This window comes from Tetrahymena thermophila (assembly GCF_000189635.1).
Source record: "Tetrahymena thermophila SB210 genomic scaffold scf_8254594, whole genome shotgun sequence".
In the NCBI taxonomy this organism is placed as follows: domain Eukaryota; phylum Ciliophora; class Oligohymenophorea; order Hymenostomatida; family Tetrahymenidae; genus Tetrahymena; species Tetrahymena thermophila.
The window spans coordinates 164,703-189,820 of NW_002476365.1; the positions used below are offsets into that span (position 1 = coordinate 164,703).

General features: G+C 23.7%; 4 protein-coding genes across 4 annotated transcripts; 2 read left to right on the top strand and 2 right to left on the bottom strand. All coding sequences in view use genetic code 6, as the record gives it.

Annotated features, from left to right (window-relative positions):
• Positions 1 to 1,272: 1,272 nt before the first annotated feature.
• On the top strand, positions 1,273 to 6,515 carry TTHERM_00285650 (transmembrane protein, putative). Its single transcript, XM_001018579.2, has 3 exons — positions 1,273 to 5,546; positions 5,680 to 5,878; positions 5,935 to 6,515. The coding sequence occupies exons 1-3, from the start codon at positions 1,328 to 1,330 to the stop codon at positions 6,500 to 6,502; spliced, it is 4,986 nt and encodes a 1,661-aa protein (XP_001018579.2). The 5' UTR covers positions 1,273 to 1,327; the 3' UTR covers positions 6,503 to 6,515.
• A 1,202-nt stretch (positions 6,516 to 7,717) lies between these two features.
• On the top strand, positions 7,718 to 12,316 carry TTHERM_00285660 (WD domain, G-beta repeat protein; the record flags this gene model as incomplete). Its single annotated transcript, XM_001018580.2, has 4 exons — positions 7,718 to 8,690; positions 8,748 to 9,067; positions 9,484 to 10,500; positions 10,556 to 12,316. The coding sequence occupies 4 exons, from the start codon at positions 7,718 to 7,720 to the stop codon at positions 12,314 to 12,316; spliced, it is 4,071 nt and encodes a 1,356-aa protein (XP_001018580.2).
• Positions 12,317 to 13,351: 1,035 nt separating this feature from the next.
• Positions 13,352 to 17,517, bottom strand: TTHERM_00285670 (EEIG1/EHBP1 protein amine-terminal domain protein; the record flags this gene model as incomplete). The annotated part of the gene is made up of 11 exons (XM_001018581.2): positions 17,247 to 17,517; positions 17,032 to 17,165; positions 16,873 to 16,969; positions 16,708 to 16,810; positions 16,547 to 16,645; positions 15,160 to 16,456; positions 15,004 to 15,105; positions 14,775 to 14,951; positions 14,033 to 14,722; positions 13,688 to 13,975; positions 13,352 to 13,564 (listed from the first exon to the last, which is right to left on the bottom strand). The coding sequence occupies exons 1-11, from the start codon at positions 17,365 to 17,367 to the stop codon at positions 13,352 to 13,354; spliced, it is 3,321 nt and encodes a 1,106-aa protein (XP_001018581.2). The 5' UTR covers positions 17,368 to 17,517.
• Positions 17,518 to 18,493: 976 nt separating this feature from the next.
• On the bottom strand, positions 18,494 to 23,818 carry TTHERM_00285680 (RNA recognition motif protein, putative; the record flags this gene model as incomplete). The annotated part of the gene is made up of 13 exons (XM_001018582.4): positions 18,494 to 18,507; positions 18,562 to 18,606; positions 18,682 to 18,702; positions 18,762 to 18,830; positions 18,887 to 19,852; positions 19,950 to 20,520; positions 20,572 to 21,548; positions 21,608 to 21,836; positions 22,453 to 22,543; positions 22,983 to 23,041; positions 23,145 to 23,285; positions 23,512 to 23,588; positions 23,710 to 23,818. 13 exons carry the CDS (start codon positions 23,816 to 23,818, stop codon positions 18,494 to 18,496), a joined length of 3,369 nt encoding a protein of 1,122 aa, XP_001018582.4.
• Positions 23,819 to 25,118: the final 1,300 nt, after the last annotated feature.

A 25,118-nucleotide genomic window follows, 5' to 3' on the forward strand; every position in this document is an offset into this window, starting at 1 on the left:
TTGTTAACAAGAAATAAAGCAAAAAAGGGAAACAATAGTCTTTAGGCAGATAAAAAATGGAATCAAATAAAAAAAAGGGATTTACAAATTTTTTAAAGTGTCTGTACACAGAAGACATTTACATCATAGCAAAATAAGCAAAAAGAGGAAGAATATATAGTTTCTTACAATTATCCATTAAATATATTTTGATAATATTATTAGGAGACATTGTAGAATACTCGCAAAATCTCACTGAAATTGATTATAATTTATAGTTTTTAGATGAGCACTCTTTTTATCATTTCTTGAGCGATTCTTAGTATCTAAACTAAATAGTTTTAATCATTTTTTATATCAATTTGGTAGTTTTTTCTTTACTTAACTTAGTCCTTTTTGATTTGCTGCTGAGATACTTATTTAAGGGAAATACTTCTACTTTCCTTTTATATAAAATTTCTTACTCAAGCAATAGCTAAAATCATATTTTTTAGTAGCTTAAAAAGATTTTATCGTCTCTTATCTAGAGCTATGGATATGTCTTCCTCCTTCCTACAGTTTACTATTCATCTAAAGATCTATCTTCTGTATACTCTATAGTTAACTTATTGATAGCTGCAATTTTAGGTAATTATTCAATTTGTAATTTAATTAAAAATACTTTGATTTAACTTAAATCATCAAATTGAACTTTTAAAAAAATGAATTTTTCGAAAATTTAAAAATATTTTCATCATTTTTTTATTCATTTTATTGATAAATGTGAATAAATTTTGTGCTTAAAATTTATTGAGACAATTAAGGTTTTTTATATATTTTGTAAAAACTCTGATTTAATAGTTTTGAAAAAAGAATTAGTAGTAATCTTCAAATAAATTAACTTGAAATTTTTGATTTGTAGAAAAATAAATAATCTGTATCAATTTTTTACATTTAATTTCTTCAATTTTTTATTTTTATTTTTTTGATTACTATTTTCCTATTTTCTTAATCTAGTTTTCTATGATCATTTTAAATACCTTCTCTATTTTCTATGCAGATTAAATAATTTTTTTTCCTTCATTTTAAAAATGGAATAGTAATAAAGCTAACAAAATCTCAAATTAATAATACGAATTAATGAATTAAAAATTATGTTTAATAAAAAAAAAATAAAAATTTAGGTTTCATATTCTATGATACTGACTACGATTATTCTTTATATTCAGAAGATCATTTATCTGCTCCTTACAGCAATCTTAATAATTTACTTTTTTTGGGGGAATTATTGTTTTGCGCTGTAATATGTAGAGACAACTCTTACAAAGAAGGCTTGACTATACTATTTTTATTGCTTGATTTAGTAAGAATGCATTTTAGACCTTATTACAGTTTTTAAACTCAAAAAGTAGCTCTCTTTTTTAATTTCTATGGAATAACTTTTAGCTTTTTGATATTAATTGCGCGGTTAACGCCATAACCAATTAATTTGATTACTTTTTTCTCTCCAGTGTTAATTCCCATAACATATGTAATGGCAAGCAAGACAATAATTTATATAGAAAATAATACTTTTGAGGATCTATAAAATAGCTTAAACAATTAATAAATTAATTTAACTAAACTAGATAGAATAATTAGACTTACTGTACTTAAATAAACTAAAGATTAAAATCTAACATTTTCACAAGTTGATAACATTTTAATGAAATAAATGAATATAATTACCTAAAAATATCAAAGATAAAGCTCCAAAAATTAAGAAAATCATTTAGATAAATAATAGGAAATAAGTTAACGTGTGTAAGATCTTGAATAAATTTAAATTAATTTTGATGACGCACATTCCCATAAAAATACAAAAAAAATTAGAAAACAACTAAAGGAAATTTTGAAAGAAATATTTTAGAATACTTTAAAAAGCAAAAGTGGAATTTCTAATGCAAGAGATCACGCAGTATATTTCGTTTTTTTAATTGAAATCATGGGATCTCTTAGACAATATTGGATTCTATACAAAAATATTTTATAAAAAGAGAACTAATTTTCGAAATAAGCCCAAATATTTAATTCTATCCACAATATCATTTATCAAAATAAAGCTGATGTTCTAAAAAAAGATCAAGTTAGTGATCCTTTTGGACTTAATTATTTAAGTGTGATGTAGTATGAAAAATAGCTTGAAGAAACTGTCAAGCTATTTGATGTGGTGATCAGAAATAAAATTGAAGTTTTGGTTAAAATGAAGCAGAAATTAATTAACTTGGAAGAGTTAATCAAAGAAATTGAGTTATTCTTTTAAAATAATAAAAAGTTAAAAAGTTATTTAAATTAATTGACTAAAATTAACTCATCTAATAACACTTTATATGAGCTTTTGCATCTATATTTAGATACTTTAGCTTTTGCTGATAAAGACATTTAAATTCCTAGATATACTGCAGATATAAATAGAAAAAAAATAGACCAATAGAGTTATATAAAAAGAAATTGGTAATAAGATTTATACAGTAAGTACACTTGCGTGCTTGCGTCAACTTATGAAGAGTCAGGTGCCTTAACTGTGAGAAATGTAACTCAGAATTTCTATAAAATTTTCAATTTAAAAAATAAAGAAGAAATAATAAATAAAAGAGTTGATATTATAATCCCTTCTTATTTGTAAAGCACACATTAAAAATATGTTAACCATTTCCTAGAAAAAAAATGTAATCTAAAAAATGCTTTGTATAATAAATAAGTGGTTTTTGGTGCTCTTTCTAATTGCCATATTTTACCTTTACAAATTGATATCAAGGTGAACCATTTATTAGATTAATCTTAGTTTGGCTTAACCGCAAAAATCACTGCAATTGATTAGAAAAAGCAATTTATTCTTTACTGCCCAAAGACTTATTAAATATTAGGAATGACTCAAAAAGTGTCCAATATACTAGGGTTAAGCAGTGAAAGAATAATAAAATTTAAAATTAATTAACTCTTTCCTTTAGTATAAGAATCTGGTTTTGTTCGTATTAGATAGTAAATTAATCAGAATTCATAAATCTTTGATCAGGAAGACCAAGATCATGAATATCAAAATCATTAACATAATTTAGTAAAATCAGAGCTGAAAATAGACAATAAGAAACGAAAAACAAACAAATAGCCAGTGAATTAATAAGAAATATCATTTTAAGAAGATTTCTTGTATATATCAAAGAATATTACAGAACAAATTTTAAGTGCTAAAAAAATTTCAAAAAGCACTACTAGCAAGGTGAAATAAACTGCCAAATTAGAAAACGAGGATTTAATTAGCAATTTTTAATTTTTAATGATGAATTTATCAGTGAAAAAAGTCGATTATTAATTGAATTAAACATTTTGTTAACTAGAAATAGTTAATGCAAAATAGTATTTAATAGAATAGAACCTACAGGCAATATTTTATTAAGTAAAAAGTTAAATAGGATTATATTAGAATTAATTAAATAATTCTCATTTAAATCCTCTAATATCTCTTGAAACACTTTAAACTTTACTAACAGAGCTTTCTAAATGTTTTGAGAATTCATAAACCAAAATTTAGAGTTTTTCTTCAAATGTATCTCTGGGCCATCAAAATAATATTTCAGATATTGCAAATAACTCATTTTAAGCACAAAATAATATTGCACAAGCACCCTAAAAAGATACAGCCAATTTTATATCAGATATATTTCACAGTTAGCTTTTTCCTCAGCAAGTACAGCAAGAAACAAATTCTAAAAGATAAATTTTAAATCCTTTAAGTATTGAAGATGTAAAGTGTAATTCAGGAGACTTTCCATCAATTATTTCATAATAAAATGAAAATAATATTGATAACATAAGTAAAATTTCTGAGTGTTAATTAAAGCAATACCCACCTACCACGAGAAGAAGTTTATTGGATAAGCAAGATGATAGTATTCTCTAATTAACTGCTGATCAAGGAATAGAATAAGATATCTCTAACTTAAACACCTACACTCCTAGAGAGAAAATCTTATCATTAGGCGAGAAGACTTCAACTGAAACTTAGAGAAATTAAATGAATTAAATTCATTCAAGCAACAAATCGTTGTTAAAAAATAACGATTTAAACTATTTATAAATGAATGATACTTAGAACTAATAAACATCTCATAATTTACAACATGCTAGTAAATTTTAACCAAAAAGTGCAAAGAAACTCACCAGCAAAAATAATAAACAAAGGAACTCTTAATAAGCAAAATTTAACAACTTTTAATAGACTTTTTATTAAGAATAAATGAACTTTTCAGATAAGCATAACATAGAATCTCTATTGGATAAAAGTAAAATTAAAGATAAAAAGCAACTAAGTATTTGCAGGCAGCAAACAACTTTGAACAGGTCTAAAAGAAACTAAGAAAACTCTACGAAAAGAGAAAAAGAGGTTCTAAAATAAATTTTAGATAAATAAGCAGATATCTAATCGACTAGCTCTAAGAAATCTTCTTATGCATCTGCATCTAGGCAACTTAACTAAATACTTTCTTATTAGCATGTGCCTTTAGCAATAAAAATTTCAACATCTATTGGAATAATTAGTTATTTTGTTATAAATATCTTAATAATAACGTAGTATTTGACTCTGAGTAGCTAAATAACATAAAGCAAGCAAGATAAATTTTATTCAACCTGGCCAATAGACTTCTAAGCTGCTGTATGGAATTTAGTTAGAGACAACAACATTATATATGCTGTTAAGGGTTTGAATGATTACAAATTTCCCTCATCAAATGTTAAAAATTTATTCTTAAATAACACTTTTTATAATATTCTAGAAACTAAAAATATTGTTAGTGAGCTTATAGCCTAAACTTCAGGATAGAATGCAAATGCTCTTCCATTTTAGCTTCTGAAATAATTACCAAACACCTTCTAAATAGGAAAATATTATAACTAAGATAACATTACGAAGGTATCATCAATTGTTTAAAAGTATGTTTTCTATTATGTGAATTACACAACAACTATCCACTTCTCTATAATTTTATCTTATCAGCACACTTTTAGGTACGCAGTTGGATTGGGTACAGGAAGACCGGAGTACTATATGATTTTAAATAACATAAATTTTTACTAATCTTTAGGGAGTGTTTAATAGCAATTATTAAATATTTAACAATAAAGAGATAGTGACCTATAAGACTAGTTAGTTTAAACTATGATTTTAATTATAGTCATATCTGGTGTTTGTATTGGTATTATTATACCTCTTTATTCGTACATCCAATAGCAAAGAGAAGATATAGTAACTCTTTTTTCCACTTTCAGCTCAATAAAGTTAGATGATATGCTTGAAAAAATACAAAATAGTTACGAATATCATAGAAAATAACACAACTTAGCCGCTCTTAAAATAAGCAACTTCAAGTCAGAAGGAAATAAGAAAATAGCGAAAAATATTAGTGCTACAACAAAATTACAAAGGATTAGCATTCCTTTATTGTTTAAACTACTTATATTATTTGGTTTAATAATCATATATCCTATTGTAAATAAAATAGTAACATCAAACTACATAACGTAATAGACAATAGCTCTGAATACAGTTGGTAAATTTAATCTTTCTTTAAATTCAAACTATATTTATTTATTACTTTTTTGATTAAATTCTTTTTTAACTTTTCTAATTATTTTTAATATTGAATAAAAATAAAACAATTTTATTAATAAAAAAATAAATAGTTAATATGTATAAATTAAAGGGCTATATATCTCATATTATAGCTTAAAATTATAATGTCGTTTATATGTAAATGTATCCAAATGCTAAGCCTATTATGGTAGGTAACTTTTTAAATGATATCAAAGACCTAGTTAGTTACATTGACTAATATTAGCAAGATCTTTAGGATATTATTGATTTATAACCAACAATAAATAGGTAAAATTAGTAATAAAAATAAATTCTTAATATATTTTTTTCAAATTAAATTTTAGATATCAGTAAAATGACTATGATAATTTCTTCTTCTAAATATTTAAATCTAATATGTGCTAAGTATTCTAAAATTATCCTTAGTATAACTCCAATACTACACTGATTAATAATAATGATTGTACTACAGTGCACAATGGGATACTATAAAAAGGATTGTAAATTAGTATTAAGGAATTTCTAACAATATATCCAACTTTGTATTCAATTTACCAAATTTAAGATCCAAAAAAATACACTCCTCTTCTCTAAAAATTTACAGCCAGCTTTAATATTCAGGATTTCACAAAGTTTGAAATGATCTTAGAAGAGGTACTTGTATCTCTAAAAAACTTCATTTTTTCTGTAAGTCAAGATTACTATGATTATATTTCTTTAATTTAGATTTGGCTTTTACTCTACTAAATATGTTTAATGACTGTAATCTTTATTTTTGGGTGGCTTCAGTTCTCCTTCTAATTACATTATAAATTGCTTAAAACAAAATAGTATTTGCAGGTTATGGACATTGCATCTTTACTTGAAAACAGCTATATTCTTATTTTTATTAAAAAAAATACATCTATTTGATTCAATGTATAATAAAATATTTATTTTGATCAACTAAATTCTCTTATTTATTAATATTATTAAAAATATGTTTGCTATTTCTTAAATTAAATTTTATTAATAAAAATTACTTTAATAATCATCAACGAATAACATCTTTAGTTTTCTGTAATAGTTATATTTTGAGTGCTGAAATATTTATTTATGATTTAATGAGTTATTATTGATTCAATCTAATTTATTTACATATTATTATTTTTATCAAAGATTTATTTGTAAAGCAGCTCAATTACTCTAACTTAGCGAAATTCCATTTTCTATAAATTTAGCAATCTTAATACCTCCATAAAATAGAACACCGTCTTAAATTTTAAGCGTCTTCTGTTCGAGCAATTATAGTAATTAAAATCTAATATTGATGATTTATATTTTTATCCTTGGCGGATTATTTCAAGATTATATTTCATTTAATCCAAATTAGATAATAAAAATTTTATTTCTTTAATTTAAAGGAAAACTGAAAAATATGTTTATTTTAAAACAATCAATTTATTTTAAATAAAAAAACTATTCAAAATATTTTTCATTTGATTAATATGTATTATTTTATTTTTTAAAATTTAGTAAAAAATATAAATAATTTAACAAAAAAGAATTTAATCTATCTTATTAATAATTTAAGTGAATACTTAATTCATAAAATATATGATATAAACTGGTAGTTAAAATAAGATGATTTTATTTCAAATAAATAAATAAATAAATTTAAAAGTTTATTTTCTATTTTAAAATTTATAAATTATTCTAATGAATTTTTTATTAAAATATCATATTAATTTGAATTAAATATGACAACTTAAGAAAGATAGATGGCTAACAATATAACACAAGATTTTGTTGTGATTTTTATAAAAGAATGGAAATATTTTTAATGGTCTTTATTATTAGTTATAAAATTGGTTTTGATTTACTCAGTTTAAAATAAGCAAATATTAATTAATTAAATAAAGAGAAAAAGAACTAACTATATCGTTAAATAAAAAATATAAATAAAAATTAACATTCAATATAAATACAGATTGATTGATTAATAAATATTAATTTTTTTTAATTACTATATATATATTTATAAGAAAATAAATTACTATTGAACGAACACAGTAAAGCTTATCCACAAAATTTATTACTAATTAAATAATAATTAATAGAAAATTAATTTTCATCAATTTAATAAAAATGAATAGCTTTGGTGTTGTATAGAAAAATGTCCTAACTCAATTTATACAAGGACAGCCATCTCCTTAACAAGATAAAAAATATATTCCTGATAAATTTAGTCCAGACATGATAAGTGTACAGAATTTTAATATGTATCCCTTTTCTGCTTTTGGTTTCGTAGAAGTAATGCTAAAGAAACCATTTAATAAATCTCCACAAAGACAATCTCTAACTTCTTCAAAAAATCTAATGTAAAGATAGTCAAATCAGTTTAGTAAGTCCCCTATGAGGTAGTCAATATATTCTAGGGAAAGCATTATTAAGGAAAGAGATGAATAAGAGGATGAATTAGAGAAAAAGGTTCTTTAAGAACCTACATTGTTAACTGGTATATTAATAGGCCCTCAACATCTTTTGGTCTAGTTAGATAATACAGAAATCTTAAGTAATGACTTAAAGGTAACAATAGGATCATATGGAAAAGTTAATGTAGTAGAAATACTTAGAAGCAAATTTTTGGCTCTAAATAGGTTTGTAGTCTTACTTTTAGATAGGCAAGTTGGAATAGAAAGAGGATATGTCGGCCTAATATCTAATAAAAGAACATTTAATAATAAATATTTCTACTCTCTTGACACCATAGTTGAGTCAGATGTTTAAATTAAGAAAACTGGTATTGTAGTAGCAGGTTTTATCAAGAATTAATATCATGCCATGCAATTGATATATAATCAAGTTAGCGATGTGATGGGAGGAGTTCTAGTCAATATTAATGTAGATAGAAATAATTTAAGCAGAGATGCAGAAAATTTTGCAAGAAATCATTGGCCTTTGCTAGTAAACGATCCAGAAGCAGGATATTGTGTTGCTGGTTTTACTCAAGAAATCAATTCAAAAGGTTTAAAAAGCATTTTAATTAACTCTGAGCAATTCAATCAAATAGTAATTTTCACTCAAAATTATCAACCACAAGACATCCTTAGAATACCTTGTAAGCAAAATTAATTTTATTTATTATTAATAAAATATTAATTAAATTAATTAATAGGTTGCGCTTAATTGAGTGAAGATGAATACAAAGTAGATGTAAAATCTATAAAAGCTCATAGAAAATCTATAAAAAGTGTTGTTCGTATTAATTACAGATTGATTGCTTCTATTGATAGCGAAAAAAAACTCAAAATTTGGCAGATTGATTCAAAAAAAGTATATTCCGAAATAGATTTATCATCAAGTCCAGGATGCATAGTAGCCGATAACAGAAATATTTATGTTTGTCTAGATGACAAAATTTAAGTATGGGATTGGCAACTTAAATAAATTACTCATGAAATTGAATGCTTTTATCCAATCACTCACTTAATTAAGGTAAATCATTTAATTAATTTTCTAAAATACAAAACTAAAAAATAATTTTTTGGTTATATTCAAAAAAGTGAATGTAAAGTATTTCAATTTGAATTGAATATCTAAAGATAATCTTTTAATATTCTAAACATACTTAATTTTTTATTCATAATTTTAAATGAATATTTTCAAATCTATTCTTTAAGATTGCAGAGTTAATAAATAATTTTAATAAATTATAAAATGGATTTATTAAAAATTTGCAATTTTTTTAATTAAATTTGATATTAAAATTAAAAAAATTTAAATCAAAAATTCAAACAATTAAAAAGAATTTAATTTTAAATTTATTAAAATTAAAACATAATAAATAAATTAAATTTAAACTAATAACATAATAAATTAAATAAAAATTATTTTAATTTTACTATGATTAGGTCAATAAAAAATATATGGTTACAGCTGATGCTGGTGGTTAGATCATAATTTGGAGGAATAATGAAGTAAGTAAAATTGTTTTTTAACCCAACTAATAGATTGATTAGGCTGATGTGACAAGTATGGTTTTATTTAATGAGAAGTTTGTTGCAGCTGGTTTTTCTAATGGAAAAATAATAACTTTCGATATCAGTTAAGGTGTGTAAATGAGGGTCATTGAAAATGGTCACTTTGTTAGAGGTAGACTGAATTAGGTTAATAGCTTAGTTGTTTTCAATTAAGAATATCTTATTAGTGGGTGTTCAGATTAAACAGTAATTATCTGGGATTTAAGCAATGAATATAAAATACTTAAGAAAATGAAATTTGATGGATAAATTCTTTCAATTTCTTCATTAAATGAAAAAGAAATGCTTATTGCTCATGGCTGCCATGTTACAGTATATAATATGTCTACTGATAAGACTTTTAATCTTACTTAGGTATACGAGCCTCATTCTGAATTAGTAATAAATTGTACAGCTATAGATCATGAAGTCTTTATCACTGCAGATTTAGGCGGTACTATTAGACTATGGAGAGTCGATAAGGTTTTAGATGAAATTTACGAAACTATCTCCTTGGAAGAATTGCAGAAGATCTCTGAATAACTCAAAGAACCTAGCAACTACAACTACTTTTTTTTTAGAAATTTTATACAATTTTCTCAAATACCCTAACTTTAAATATAGCCTATGAGTTAAAAAGAGAAGCAATTAAAAAATGAAATTGAATAACAAAAGTTGATCTAACAAAATTTAATGCAAGAGTTGCAGTAGGTTTATCAAATTTTGAAAAATAGAGAATCTGAATTACAGCAAAAGACCAGTCAAATAGAAAGACTTACTGGAGAGCTTGACTCTTTGAATAACAAACAATATCAAAAAAATAGTAAATAGCAAGAATAAGCTGAACAAATCTAAAAATTGTAGCAACAGGTAAGAGATCTGACGAGCAACGAAAACAAATTAGTTAAAGTAATTTAAACATAAATATTGTGTGTGTTTATTTATATTATTTTTACTAAATTAGGAGCTAGAGTAACTAAGAAAGAAGAGCCAAAGCAATTTAGAAGAAAGCATTTAGCAATCAAAATCTAAAGAAAGACTTACTTATATCAGCAGCAATGGAAAAAACTCATAAAATATAGATTAATTGCAGAAACAATTGAACTAATTAAGTAGTACCATAGCCAAATTAGAAAATGAAAATGATAGGCTTAAGAAGGAGTTCAATAGCAACGAACAATAAGTAAGATAATTTTAGCAAAGTCCCAGCAAATCTTATAATAACAAGGGCTCAAACGATTAATATCTTACTAACTTAGAAATGGAAAATAACAAGTTGAGAACCTAAATAAGAAATCTAGAGTAAGAATAGCAGCAATTTTAATAAAAATAGAGTAATGAAAGTAACCAAAGAGAAGTTTACAAATCTCCTATTAAATCATAGAGACTAAGCTAAAATACAGTTCCTAAATCACCAATAATTGATCCTAAAGAAGAAGAAATAAATAGGCTAAAACTAGAACTCACAGAGTAAGATTCATAAAATAAACTACTAGCATAGTAATTGGAATCTTACAGATTAGATTTAATAGAAAAAAATAATGAAATTGAAGAGATGAAGAACTCAGTTCAAACATTAAAAGACAGCTTTAATGAAATTTAAAACTTATAATAAAAGAAGCACAAATTAGATCTCAAGTAAAAAGAAAAAGAAAAAGAGGAGATTATTTCAATCTTAAATGAACAAAGATAGTAAAATTAGAAACTAATGAAGACACTCGAAAGCACAAGAGAGCAACACATTAAAAACTTGTAAGAATCAAATAAAGAAAGAAGATAAATGTTAGAAAATCAGAATGTTTAATCAAACATACCTAATTTCAGCAGCAGCAATTAGTACACGAATGACTTGAATAAAAATAACTCATTTAATTCAAGAGTTAATTATCAACAAGAACCAATATTATCAAATAATTAAGAGAATTTAAGTAGCTGGTAAACTCCTTAAGATATTCAAAGCTGTAAAAAAGAATTATAAATGGTTTAAGACTAGATTCAATCATTGAAGAAATCCATTCTTAATTCTAGTAACTCATAAAGTGATCTCTAGCTTTCATCTCAGAAGAATGCGAAACCCTAGAAATATAATGAGCAGTAACAAGAAAAACAGAACAATAATATATCAGAAAGAACTGCTCAGAAAAAATAAGGTGGATTCTTAGATGCTAACATCTCAACACCTATCTAAAATAAAAAATCTCTTTCTCCAAACAAAACAACTAGCCCATAAAAAGATAGAAACACAAACAATCAACCATAATAATCATTTTCTAAAAGCAAATCTGAATTGTAGCAGATTTTACAAAATAAACTCTCAGATTTACAGCAAGAGCTATTAAGAAGACAAGGAAAACTAGATAGCTAAGGATATAGTTTGAATAAATAAGAGAGAGGCAGATCACCAAATATTAGTATGAGCCCTTAAAGATATAAATAAGTTAATACAAGTTCATCGCCTCTACCTAAGCAAAATATGTATAATCAAGGAAGCATAAACAGCAGTGTAATAATAACTGGCAATAAAAACTTGGGTGATTTAATTGGAAGTCCACTTAAGTTAAATAAATGCAACATTGAAATAGATATATCTGCAGCAGATGATAATGAATATGATATAGATGAAAAATACTCATCACCATAGAAACAAAATAATTAATTCTGTTAACCATAAGTATAGATTTTACTTGCAAATGACTAATAAAATAAATAAAAAAATAAGTTTTGAATGATTGATAGGTAGAAGTTTTACAAATAAATAAATAAACAAATAAAAAATCCAATAACAATTATAACTAACAATTTTCCTTGTAAATTTAAAATTTTAAAAATTATTTTATATGTTTTTGTAAATAAAATTCAAATTTATTTTCCATTCAACTAATTAATTAATTATATTTTTCATTATTAAGATTTTCACTCAATATTTTTAAAAAGTTATTAAATTTTTTTGCAAATTATTTTACTTTAATCACTTTCTTTACTTCTTCATCTATATTTTTATTAAAAAATATATTTAAAATTACCAGATATTGACCTTGAATTTTGAGATATTAATATACTCTATTAAAGCATAACATAATTTTGGAATTAGCCAGGCATTAATTAATTAAAGGCCACTCCCTCCCACATTTTTACCCTTCATTGAGATTCTTAATCCAAAATTTCAGAAATTATAAAAAATATCCTTAATTTTTGATCAAATAGGCTAGGCTCTTAATATAAAAAATTTCAAATTTTTTAAAAAATTAAAAAATAATTAAATAAATGGTATTTTGTAATACATCTTAATATAAGTATTCAAAGTATCAGCTTTTCTCATTTCTTAACACTCATAGTCAAAACATAAAAACTAAAAATTTTCAATGCTTTTCATAAGTTTTTCTTCGTTCACAATTATATTTTATTTCTCATTAATTAACACTTGCATTCAAAAAGCTTTTGAGTGTTTATCAAATATTTTATAAATTTTTTATATTGAAAAATTGAGTGTTAGTTATTGAAAAATGAAGGCATATTATAAACATTTATTGTATTATTTAATTATTATAAAATAAAATTAGTATTTAGATAGCTAGATCAATAGATAGATATCTAACATAAGGATATAAAATATAAAGTTTAATAGACGATTAAGTAAATTTATTATATTAAGAATAGTTAGTTATTTTTATAAATAAATAAGATTTTTTATATATTGAAAGTAAATGCATGTTAACAATCACATAATCAATCAATCATTTTCAGCAAATCTTTCTTACTGTCATTCAAGGTTTCCTCCTATAATTTTTTCAACAAGCTCTGGACCTCCATGCTCTAAGCATACATTCAAAGCATCTCCATACTTTTATTTAGTTTTAATAAGATCTTTTGAAATAGCTTGCATATCGTTTTCCATATCTTTCATCTTTTTTTCCATATTCAACATAAGTAGCTTGTTGTCCTCAACCTTCTTGTCAAAATTTACTTTCTGCATCTAAAATTGATAAAAATTAGTTAAGATCAATAAAGTATTTAAATTCAAGAAAGTTAAATTAGTTATTATTTTTTTCCGAATAAATAGAATTGATTAAAAAGATTAAAAATAAATTTTTTGTACTTTAATTTAAATCAGTTCATCTTTAGCAGATTAGTAATCGAGCTCTAACTTTTTATATGCTTTGGCTATATCATTATTTTAATCAGATTTCTGCAATTTTTAATTTAAATCTTTTATTTTTCTTTGAAGCTATTCATTTTCAACTGATAGTCTAGCTATTTCTGATTCTTAGTCTGGATTAAAATTAGAGCTTTGAACATTTATAGGTTTAACAGATGCTCTTAATTAAATTTTCAGCTCCTAAATTTAAATTTAAAGACCTTCAATTTCAGCCTGGTGATCTTCTTTCTTTAGATTAAAATAAAATTATTAACTTATGCAATAAGCTATTTAATTTGAACTTACTTGCTTCTTGTATTTTTTCTTCAGTTCTTTATATTTAGTTTGATTAATGTCATCAGTTGATTGATAGAGATTAGATCTTTCTCCTTCTAAAATTTACGATTCAAGTTCTCTTATTCTTTTTTTTTTCTCATCAATATCTTTTTCTTTCATTTAAAGAGTATCAGTCATTTTCTTAGCCTGTCTCTAAAAGTTACTCTTCAGATTTTCTAATTCTTCTTTTTGCTCAATTATAGTGCTTTAAGCTTGATCAAATTCTTTAGTTCTTTATTCTATTTCTTTGATATTACTTTCTAATTTATTAATGTATTCTTGTTGATACTGGTTCTTTTTTTCTAGTTAGATAACCAAATCTCTATTTTCATCTTTATCACTGCTACTATCATTTTTCTGTTGCAAAATTTCCAATATTCTTTGCTTAAGAGTTTAAATTTCTTTATCTTTAATTTCAATTTCTTTTTAATGACTTTCGTTATCTTTATCTACTTAATTTTTACTATATTCATAACGATTTTTAATCTTTTGGTATTCTATTTCTACACTTTTGAATTTTAAATCAGCTTTTGTATATTCATTTAAAGCTTTTTGTCTCTCGTCTTCTGCTTTTCTAATTTGATCTTTTATTTCATTTAGTTGCTAGTCTTTTTCAGATATTTATTGTTTCAAGTTAGTAATTATGGTGCTTTGTTCTTGCTGTATGTTTTATTAAAATTAAATATAAATAAAGCTAACTTAATATATTAACATTTTCAGAAGTGGCTGAATTTGCATTTGTCCTTATTGTTAATTCTAGTTCTTATATTTTCTTTTAGAGTTTGAAATTTTCACTTTCTTGCTTAGTTTACTCATTTCTAAGTCTATTAATTTCTTCTTATTGGCTTGTTATTTTTTCTAATCTCTTTTTGAGTTCCAATTCTGTTGTCTTATTTTCATTAAATTATTTAATCAAACATCAACTTCATAAAATATTTTACTTTTGACTAAGTACTCAAACTACTTTGTTCATCCTATAGAGACTCCAATATCTCTTTATTATCTTAGTATTCTTTTCTGAGGTTTTGATAATCAGAAGAAAGCTTTTATTTAAATTAAATAATTTTCAATAATTTTTCTCAATTTTTTTGAATTACATTTTTAAACTTAGTTTCTAAAGTTTTAAAATTCGAATTGGCTTAAGTTGCTTCACCTTGAGCTTTAGTAACTTAGAGATTTAACTCTTAAATTTTTTACTTGAGTTTGTCGTTCTCTATTTGTAACAAAGAGGATTTTCCATCTGGTCCACTTCCACCCTACTTATTAAAGAGAGCCTTCTTCAATTATTCATTTTCTGTTTGTAACTCATTAATTTTTTTAAAAGAATTTTATAATTCTATAACCTTTTGCTATAATAATTGCTATTAATTGCTATTAGCTTATTAATTTAAGGCTTGTTGCTAAGCTTATGGCTATTAAATAGATTCATTTTTAACTAATGGTCTAGAAGGAGAAACTCCTACAGGTTAGTTACTTCTGATAGAAGAGCTCATTTAATTTTGGTTGTTAAATATTGCTGGTTTCTTTGGAGGTTCTTAGCCAAAAATCGGTTTTCTAACTTAATTAGATGCCAAATCAGAATTGCTATTCTATCTTGATAAAGAATTAGTAGGTTTATTTTAGTTAGGCTTTTAGGCAGCAACTGGAGCTTCGTCTTCAGAATCATCATTTGCATCGATAAGAATGACATCCTCTTCATCGTCATCATCATCTTATTTTTAAATTAAAGCAGGCTTAATAGCTGAATTCAACTACTGTTGAGGTACACTTGAGCTACTCTTAGAAAATATATTATTTTATTATTATTAAGGTTAGATTTTTGATTATATTGTAGTCTACGACATAGGATTAGCAGGTACTCTTTATTAATTATTTGCATTTATTGTTGATTGACTTGAAGATTATTAAGGTTTGTTTATTTAAGGAGCTTACAAAAAGGCTTCTCTTTCCTTTTTTAACTGTTCTAACTTTTCTCTTCTTTTTCTTTCTTCTTATTCTTGGGCTAGTTTTAATTGGTTTTCTTCATCCTTTTTTTTTTATTCTTCCTTAATCCTTGCTTCTTCTTCCTCTTTTTCTTTCTAACGCTGCATCTATTCTTCATATTCTTTTTACTTTCTCTTTAGTTCTTCTTATCTCTGCTAAAATTCTCTTTGTTTCCTTTCAAATTCCATCTCTTCTTCTTTCTCTTTCTCTAATCGAATTCTCAATTCTTCATCTTCCTACATTTTCTTTTCTTCTTATTACCTTTATCTCTCTTATTCATAAGGATCATCTTTTTTCTAAGTTTTTTATCCACGATCAATACTATCATCGCTTTTATTTTATTTATCTATATTACTCATAGAAGTGCTTCTTCCATTACTAGCTTAAATGTCATTCATATCTTTAGCTTTACTGAATTTTAAAAATTGATATTAAAGATAGATGTCTTCATAGAATAAACTAAATAGGCTAAATAATATTCAATAACTAATTAAATTGTACCTCCTTTCGAATTCGAATACTCCGCTACCAATGTTATTAGAAATACCTTTTAGGTTTTGAGAACGAAAAGAATTCTCTCCATCCCTATCACTTTCACTTCTGTTTATTATAAAGTATGATTTTTTATAAAATGCTCACTTAAATTTATTGATATGCTTTACATTTATGATTCATTTACATCACCAACTTTCTAATAAATCAAATCAAATTTTAAAGTTGCATTTTTATCAGGACATTTTTCTAATTTCAATTCATAACTCTTTCCTTTTATAATAAAAAATATATACATATTAATTTTTAAACTTTTAGAATTCAAAGCTCTTTACTGGTTTTTTCTGAATTAGGTAGCTCTGATAAATCTAAAGAAACTTAACCTCCTGCTTTATCACCCTTTTGAGATTCTAAAACTACTGTGAAAACACTCTAATAAATTATTTATAGTATAAGTTTATGGTCTCACACTAACTAAAAAGATTTAATATTACTAATTTTTCTTAATATTAATTATTCTTTTTGGAGAGATAAAGAGTTGCATCTAGAAATAGAGATTCATTGAACTTTGCCTAGCCTGTTCTGTGATTAAGTTATGAACTACGCGACGTTTAAGTTGAATGATTTCCTAATAATAAAATTGATTGCCATTTTTTGAAAATGAAAGCTAATCAGAATAAGGTAGTCAAATTTGAAAGAAAAGAAATACCTCTTTTCCAATGGACTTTAATGAAGCATGAACCACCTAAACTTAAATTAACCTATTATATCTCAGCTTCATAGTTAAACTTAGTCGCCTTTGTTCCAATTCTCTTAAAGAATTTGCTCATATAACTTATTTTATTTTGTACACACTTATTTTTTTCCCTACTTTATTTAACTTTCTTAAATAATATGTAATTATGCTTTAATTATCGTTTATCATAATTATTAAAATCTGTGATACTTTCGCTTTAATCTATTTTCAATGTAAAGCCTGATATAAATATTTTTAGAATGATTTGACCAAAAATAAATATCAAATAAAAATATTGATTAAAATTTAAGGAATTAAAATAGAAAGAAAAAATTATCAGTAACGCTAATTTTCAAAATTAGTGCATTCTTAATGTATCTATATTTATTCAAATCTTGTTAAATTTCATAATAGACAGCTTGAATTTCACTGAACATTTCATTTTTCTCATAAAATACTATTTTATGTTTTAAAATATTTAAGATAAATTAAATTAATCAAGAAAAAATTTTGAAAATTTGTCAACAAAATAACAAAATAAAAAAATAACAAAATAGACAAAAACTACTTATAATAATGTTAATTGTAAATTAATAAATATAAATTGATGTTAAATCTTTTAGCAAACAATAAATATATTTGATTAAATCATTTAAAGAATAATAAAAAACTAGCTATTCAAATGTTCTTATCAAGGATACAAATTTCATTTAATAAATAATGAACACAAAAAAGATGAAATTAACTAATTTTTATATTTTTTAGTAACATTTTTATTTTTTTCAGCATATGAGTAACTAATTTGGACTTTAAGCCAACTGAAAGAAGCTATTTTCATAAGAAATTTTATCGTTTTTAATAAAAAATATTTAATACCTAAAATTATTTATTAAAATTAAACTGAATAAAAATTTAAAAGCATTAATAAACAGAGCAACTATCCAACTTTCTTTAATTTCTCAAATTATAAGAATAAATTCATTCATTTTTTCAGATAATATTTTTGTATTAAATTTTATAAAGTAAAATAAATATTGGACATAACGTTTTTCTACCAATAAAACACTTCCATCTCTGATTTAAAAAACATGCATAAAACAAAGAAGAATACATAGTATTTGAAGTTTATTATATTTTTTTTGTTTTTTAGCAATACTATTTCATAATTTATGCATGCATGACTTATTAGAATTTTAAACGTCTCTTTAAAGAAAACCATCTCACTCATTATCATCTGTTTAATTATAAAAAGATTAAATAAAATTAAAAAATATTGAATATATTTTACCATTAATTCCTACCTCTGGAGTGCCTTTGTACACAGCCTACTCACCTTTTCATTAAATAATATAAATTTAATTTCAAAAAAGTTAATCTAAAATTTTAAATTGAGTAAGATTATATTTACTTATTAAATCACTGTGGTACACTATTTTATAAAAAATATTTTAAGTTAAAATGATAAATCAATTAAAAAAAATTAAATACCTTTGCTTTCATACTAAACTTGCTTCTCTTCTTTCTTCTTATTTGCAAGATTTTTCTCATTTTTAGATTCTAAAATTTTAGTATTAATAAATTACAATATGGATATTAAATTATTTTTATTTTACTGCTAGATCTATAGTTCAGTTTACTATCAATAGGAACATTGGTAGATATAGTATTTTGTATTGTAGAAGTTTTGTTTGTATTATCTACATTATCAAAACGAACTACTATGTTGTTTGGCATTTAAATTTTAGAAGCATTTTTTGTAATTTCTGGTGGTAAGAGTCCTTACTGAGTTGATTTAGTAATATTAGCACTTATATTTATGCCTTCTTTAGTCACATTTATATTAGTAACGCTAGCTTCAGCATGGAATGCTAATTACTAGTTAACTAATCTATTCTAATTTTGAAATTAAAATGCCTTTGGGTCTATGCTCATTAAGTTGCTAATTTATTTCTATATGTCAATGCTATTAAGACTGCTTTCTTGTCTTTTCTTTCTCTTTTTATCAAAAGTGCTCTGCTTAATTTAAGGAATTTGAATTTCACCATTTTGCACTAAAATCTGTTAGCCGCTTATTTCGTGGCAATTTATTGAATTACAATTAAACTTCAAGCAACCTCCATTTATCAAAGGATTCAAAATTTAAGATTTATCAGCTTATGCCTATTGTTACTATTCCTTCTCTTACTCTTTTTACTTTTTTTTTTGCTGTTATTGCATCTATTCTTGCTTTTACTCCTGCTGTTTTTACTTGTTTTTTTCTTTCTCTTATTTGATCAGATTAAGTTGTTCATTTAAAAGCTGATATTCCTCCTACCTCTTTTTCTTCTCTTCCTTCAATTATTATTGCTCTAGCTATTTAGAGTTCATTTTTTTTGAGGTCTTTTTCTCAGGTTTTTCAGCTTATTTTACTTTGGTTTTTTGCTTTTTAGTTGTATTATCATTCTTTTGCTTTTATTGTTCCTCTTTATCTTTATCTTTATCTTCATCTTCTTCTTATTCATTTTCTAAAAATGTGAACATGTTGTTATCAACTCTCTCCTTCTTTTTGTCAGCTAATTCCAATTTTATAGCTCCTCCTTCTAATCATTTAGTAAATAAATTATTTAATTAATTATCAATATAAAAATATAGACAAATTCATCAAATAAATCTGTGTTTAAATAAAAATAATTTTACTTGGCTAAATGCTCACAAATTCTTCATCTTGTTCATTCTTTTCTTTTTCTGATTCCTGCTTTTTTATTTAAGTTTCTTGCTATGAAGTGGAACTAGAGACAACTTTAGTTCCATTTACTTTATTAGTATTAGCAGTATTGCTTGCAGGATTTTAAGTTGTTTTTTAAATTGTTTTTACTTGCTAGTTGACAGTTGAATTTATATTTTTTGAAGACTATTAAGAAGCGCTTTTATTAAGCTCTAACTTTTATGAGTTTTAGTTACTAGATTATTTTTAGATTTGAAACTCATTCTTAACAATTGAAGAAGATAAATTACTAGGTTGACTAGTTATGGAACTACTCTTTATTGGTTTATTTATATTTTAAACACTTTGCTATTTTTCTTCAGCTTTTTTAGGTGCATCAGAAGAACTTGATTATGCATTATTATTTAATTTTGTTTTGCTTGTTTTACTTTAATTTGAAGATTAAGGAAAAATATTGCTTTTTATCAGTTAGCTGTTTTCTTCATTGTGTTTACTCTCCTCAAGATCTGCTAGCTCTCCACCCATACTGCTGTGATTAGTGCTCTGTATAAAATTATTTAAATTTTAGCTATTTTTTAAATCGAATTATTATACCTAAAGAGAATTCGAAGATCTTTTTCTTTGCTTTTAATGATTCGGATGTAAAGTAAATATTGTTTAAACCTCTTGCAATTGCTGCTTCTGTTCAACTACAGGAGTAAACAAGTCAACACATTATGGAGCAATATCAACATATAGTAGATTTTTATCCTTAAATGTACTTCTAGCAGCACTCAAAATAATTTCTTTTTCTTCATCAGTAAATAAGTTATTTTCAAGGAATTCCAACATCCAGTTATCATTATCAAACATGTATTTATTGAAACTAAATTAAGATATTTATTGATCAACCAGTAGTTTTTTAAATATCTTTTCAGTTAAATTTTGCAATTTGACATAAGGAATCCACAAACTATGAGTAATGTTATATGCCAAAATAAATGTGTTAAGCACACTAAATTCATCTTCTTCATTACTTTGAGGTAATTATATGCAATCATTTCCTTACAAACCATTTATATAATTAGGATTATTAGGATTTTCAATTTTAAGTGAGCTTTTTTTTTAACCAACAGGTCCCCATATATTTTTAAATTTAAAGCTCTTGCTAGAGTCATTAAAAAATCTACTAGTTTAAGAATTTTCTGCTAGTTAAAATTTATCATCAAAATAGAATTAATTTGGTGAGTAATTTATAGAATCAAGCTCTACCCTGTTAATGTATTAATTTATACCAAGCTATTATTGTATATCAGGTTGTTATAATAACTAATACAAATTAGGATTTTAAAAAGGCAAATCTAATTTTTCGACCATCTTATAATAATTTAAAGTATTCATAGATTTTAAATCAAATAAAGGGTGCTGTAACTAGTTTGTATTTTAATTAAATAAGTTTATATCTTTCTGAGTGATGTTAATGTCTTAATTTTAAATATATTCTTAGTTTTAAATCTCAAAATTTTAATTTTAATCTTAATTTTAATTTTAAATTCCCTCATTTGTCATAGCATCATCATCATCCCAAGTACCTTTTTAAAATTACAACAACGATTGTTAGTTGAAAATAAGATGCAAAATGATTAATTACATGCTGTAATATTATTAATAATAACTGCAGAGTTCTTAGAATCGTTCGCTTTTAATACTGCAGTAGTGAGTGTATCAGGTATTTATAATTAAGATTTTAATTCATTTAATACTATCATAACATCTGGAAATATAGGGTTTTAAACTGATGAATAATTATTGTAAAAACTAATTTTTTAATTCACTATTTTTAATGCTATTTCTTTATAATTTATATAAAATCTTTAATCCTATTAATTTATTATTTTTATTAAAATAAAATTAATTTATAAGTAAATATTTTTTTCATTATAAAATTTTATTTATTTATTTATTTATCAATCAATCAGTCTCATCTTATCTCTTAATTTACAAAATATCCTTACTTCCTTCCTTACTCACTTTTTGATATTAAATAATCAATATTTATTTTCTTTTTTTTACATAGCTCCTAATTCAATAAAAATTATTTCTTATACAATTTTAAAAAAGATTTTTTCCTAAATATTTTATTTAACTTGATGTATTTTAATGTCTAAATTATTTCCTTTTATTTAAGATGCTATTAACTTTTAAATATTTGATATCTCTTTAAACATTAGTTAAGTATATAGTTTGCCATATTGAATACAATATTTTTATTTGCTGATAACCAATTTGTTTTATCCTATAGAATATTCTTTAAATGTAAAGGAATTTTTAAGGAAATAAATAATTTATTAAATTCAGATTGATTTCCAACCAATAATTTTAAAAATGTAAAAATTCATTTTTTTTTTAATAAAAAAGATCAAGATTAAGCCAGACTGATAGATAGATATGTTGTTAATTAATATTTCCAAGCTAATCAATAAAGACTAAACTTACTTTATAAAATGTATGCTCTTTTGCTTTTTCATGCAAATAAGGACAATCTTTTTTAATACATTATTAGCCATTTAAAAATGAATTACAGTATCTATTTTATTTATATTATGAAAATATTAAGTATTATTTTAAATAACTGTTTTATTTATTATCTATCTTTCTCTTTGTCTATATATCTCCAAATCAAACCAACTAACCTAAATGCTTCATAAATCCCTAAATATGTTTAAGTAAAAACATATTTCTTTAACTTTTTAGTGGCATATTAATTCAACAAGTGTTTGTTGTTAGTCTCTAAAAATTGCAATTTAAATGCTAGAAGTGATATTCAAAAACTATAATAAAGTGAATAAATGGCTCAAAATAGCTAAAAAAAGATTTATGATCATGATCCCTTTAGCTTATTATTTTTATGAGTTAATTATAAGAGCACTTGGCGTAATATTCTTTTGGTTTGCTGGTAAAAAGTTAGAGATATATATATAAAAGAGAGAAGAAGAGAAAAAGAAGAAATATATTTTAATGCCTACTTAGTTGATCCATAAAATGCTCTTAATGGCTTGCTATCGAGTTCAAATTAATCTAATGCCTATTAATAAATAAAAATTGAGTTGAAGCACTTTGAGCGCGGGAATAAAATAAAAGCATTTAATAGAAAATAATCAAATAGAAAGTAGTTATTATTCTATTACTAATATCGCAATTGAAGCCTCATTAGGAGAAGAATATGAAACATAAACACCAACTGAATTTTAATCTCTATTACCCTCCTGCTTTAAAATAACTTTTTTAACATTTCCATACTATCCCATATACTGCTTCTTCTTTAAAACCTAATTTTATGATAAATAATGTCAAAAAAATATTTTATTTTGCTTTTGCTTTTTTAGTTTTAACATTGAAGCAAGCCAGCTTCTTTTTGAAAGTACTTAAGAAACTTAAAGATAAAAGTATTAAATTATCATAGCTTATAAACAAGCCTTTTTTTGCTTGTTTTTTTTTAAATTGTAGGCTTTTTTAAAACTAAAATCTTCTTATAATGTTTGTGCATCTTGTTACCTCTTCTTTACAAAGCTTTGCATCGAGTCCATTCAAAAATACTAAATTTGTTTGTATGATTCTTTATTCCTGTAAATCTGTTGAATTTATGAAAAAACTACATTAATGAATTATCTAAATGAGATATTTGTAAATATCATAATAACGCATACACAAAAAAAAATATTTCTAATAAGCGAAAATCTAAAATAAATCTACTTTAATTTGAATTTGCTTAATTTATAGAGAGGGTTGAGATAAGGGCTCCTTAATTTGATTTAGGACCATTGACTACTTTGAATCCGCCTTTGTTTTTATCGCTACTCATTTCTACTTTTATTATTCTTATTATTGCTTAATACTTGTTTGTGTTTTTTATAAAAATGTGCCTTTATCACTAGATATTTAGATTTTTTGTCTAATATTTTTTTTTCTCTTTCCACAGATCAAAGATAATCTATTTTTCCCTCCTTATATATTTAATGTGATAAAGCTTTTAAATTATAAAATCAATACAAAAAGCTTGTCAATCAATCAATGAACGAATGAATGTTTGCATTATTTTGATTTAGAGTTTATATCTCTGTTTTTGATTGTTAAGAAGCAATGGTAAGAAAAATTTTAACTAACTACTTATTGATTTTCAATAAATACTTCTTAATTTTAAATGGTAGTCTCAATATGTATTTATAAATTTTCATTTCTTGGGTTTTAATTGTATTCAATTAAATGTTATTATTCGCTAATCTATCTGAGGTAAAATGAAATTTTCTTTTTCTTTCACCACCAAATCAATTAAAATAATTAAAATCTACTTTAATTTTAGCTTCAAATAAAATTTATTTATCAGTTCAATTATAGCTCGCTTTCAATATCTTTACTTCCAAATTATAGTGTCAAATAAAAAAAAACACTCCTAAATTGTTTGAGTAAAGTAGAAACATAAAGGAATTGAATCCTTTTATTACAAAGAACCAACCCAACCAAACACATTAATTTTTTTAAAATTTAAAACCATCTAATTAGCAAATCACGTAAAAAAAAGTTCAGCAAATTATATTTTATTATCTTATATTAATTTATAAATTTAATAGATATTTTTAATAATGTTTAATAAAAAAATTATATTTTGTGAATTAATTATAATGAGTTTGAGTATTTATTTATAAATAAATATTTAATAAACAATTTTCCTTAATTTTATGTTCAAGATTTTATATCAAACTTAATCATTTTAATAAAAAATTTAAAATAAAACATAATTAATTTGTTATCAATTTTATTAATTGAGAAAGTTAAAAATATTTTACAAAAAATTTAAATAAAACTAATTAAATTTTTAAATATTTTTAACAGTTTCTATTTTTTTTTTACTTGCAATAAATAAAAATAGATTTAATTTATTATTTCTATTTTCAATTTATTTTTCTGATATTTTAGAATTATTATTTTAGATTAATTTTTTAAGATTTATAAGTTGACTAGAACTTTTATTTAAAAGTATTTTATCTATTTTATAATTTCAGGTAATATGTTAAAATAAATTTCTAATAATATTTGAAATAAATGATTTATCTAAAGAACTTTCAACAGGTTTTGAATTTGAATTTTGGTTTGATTATTTTTTG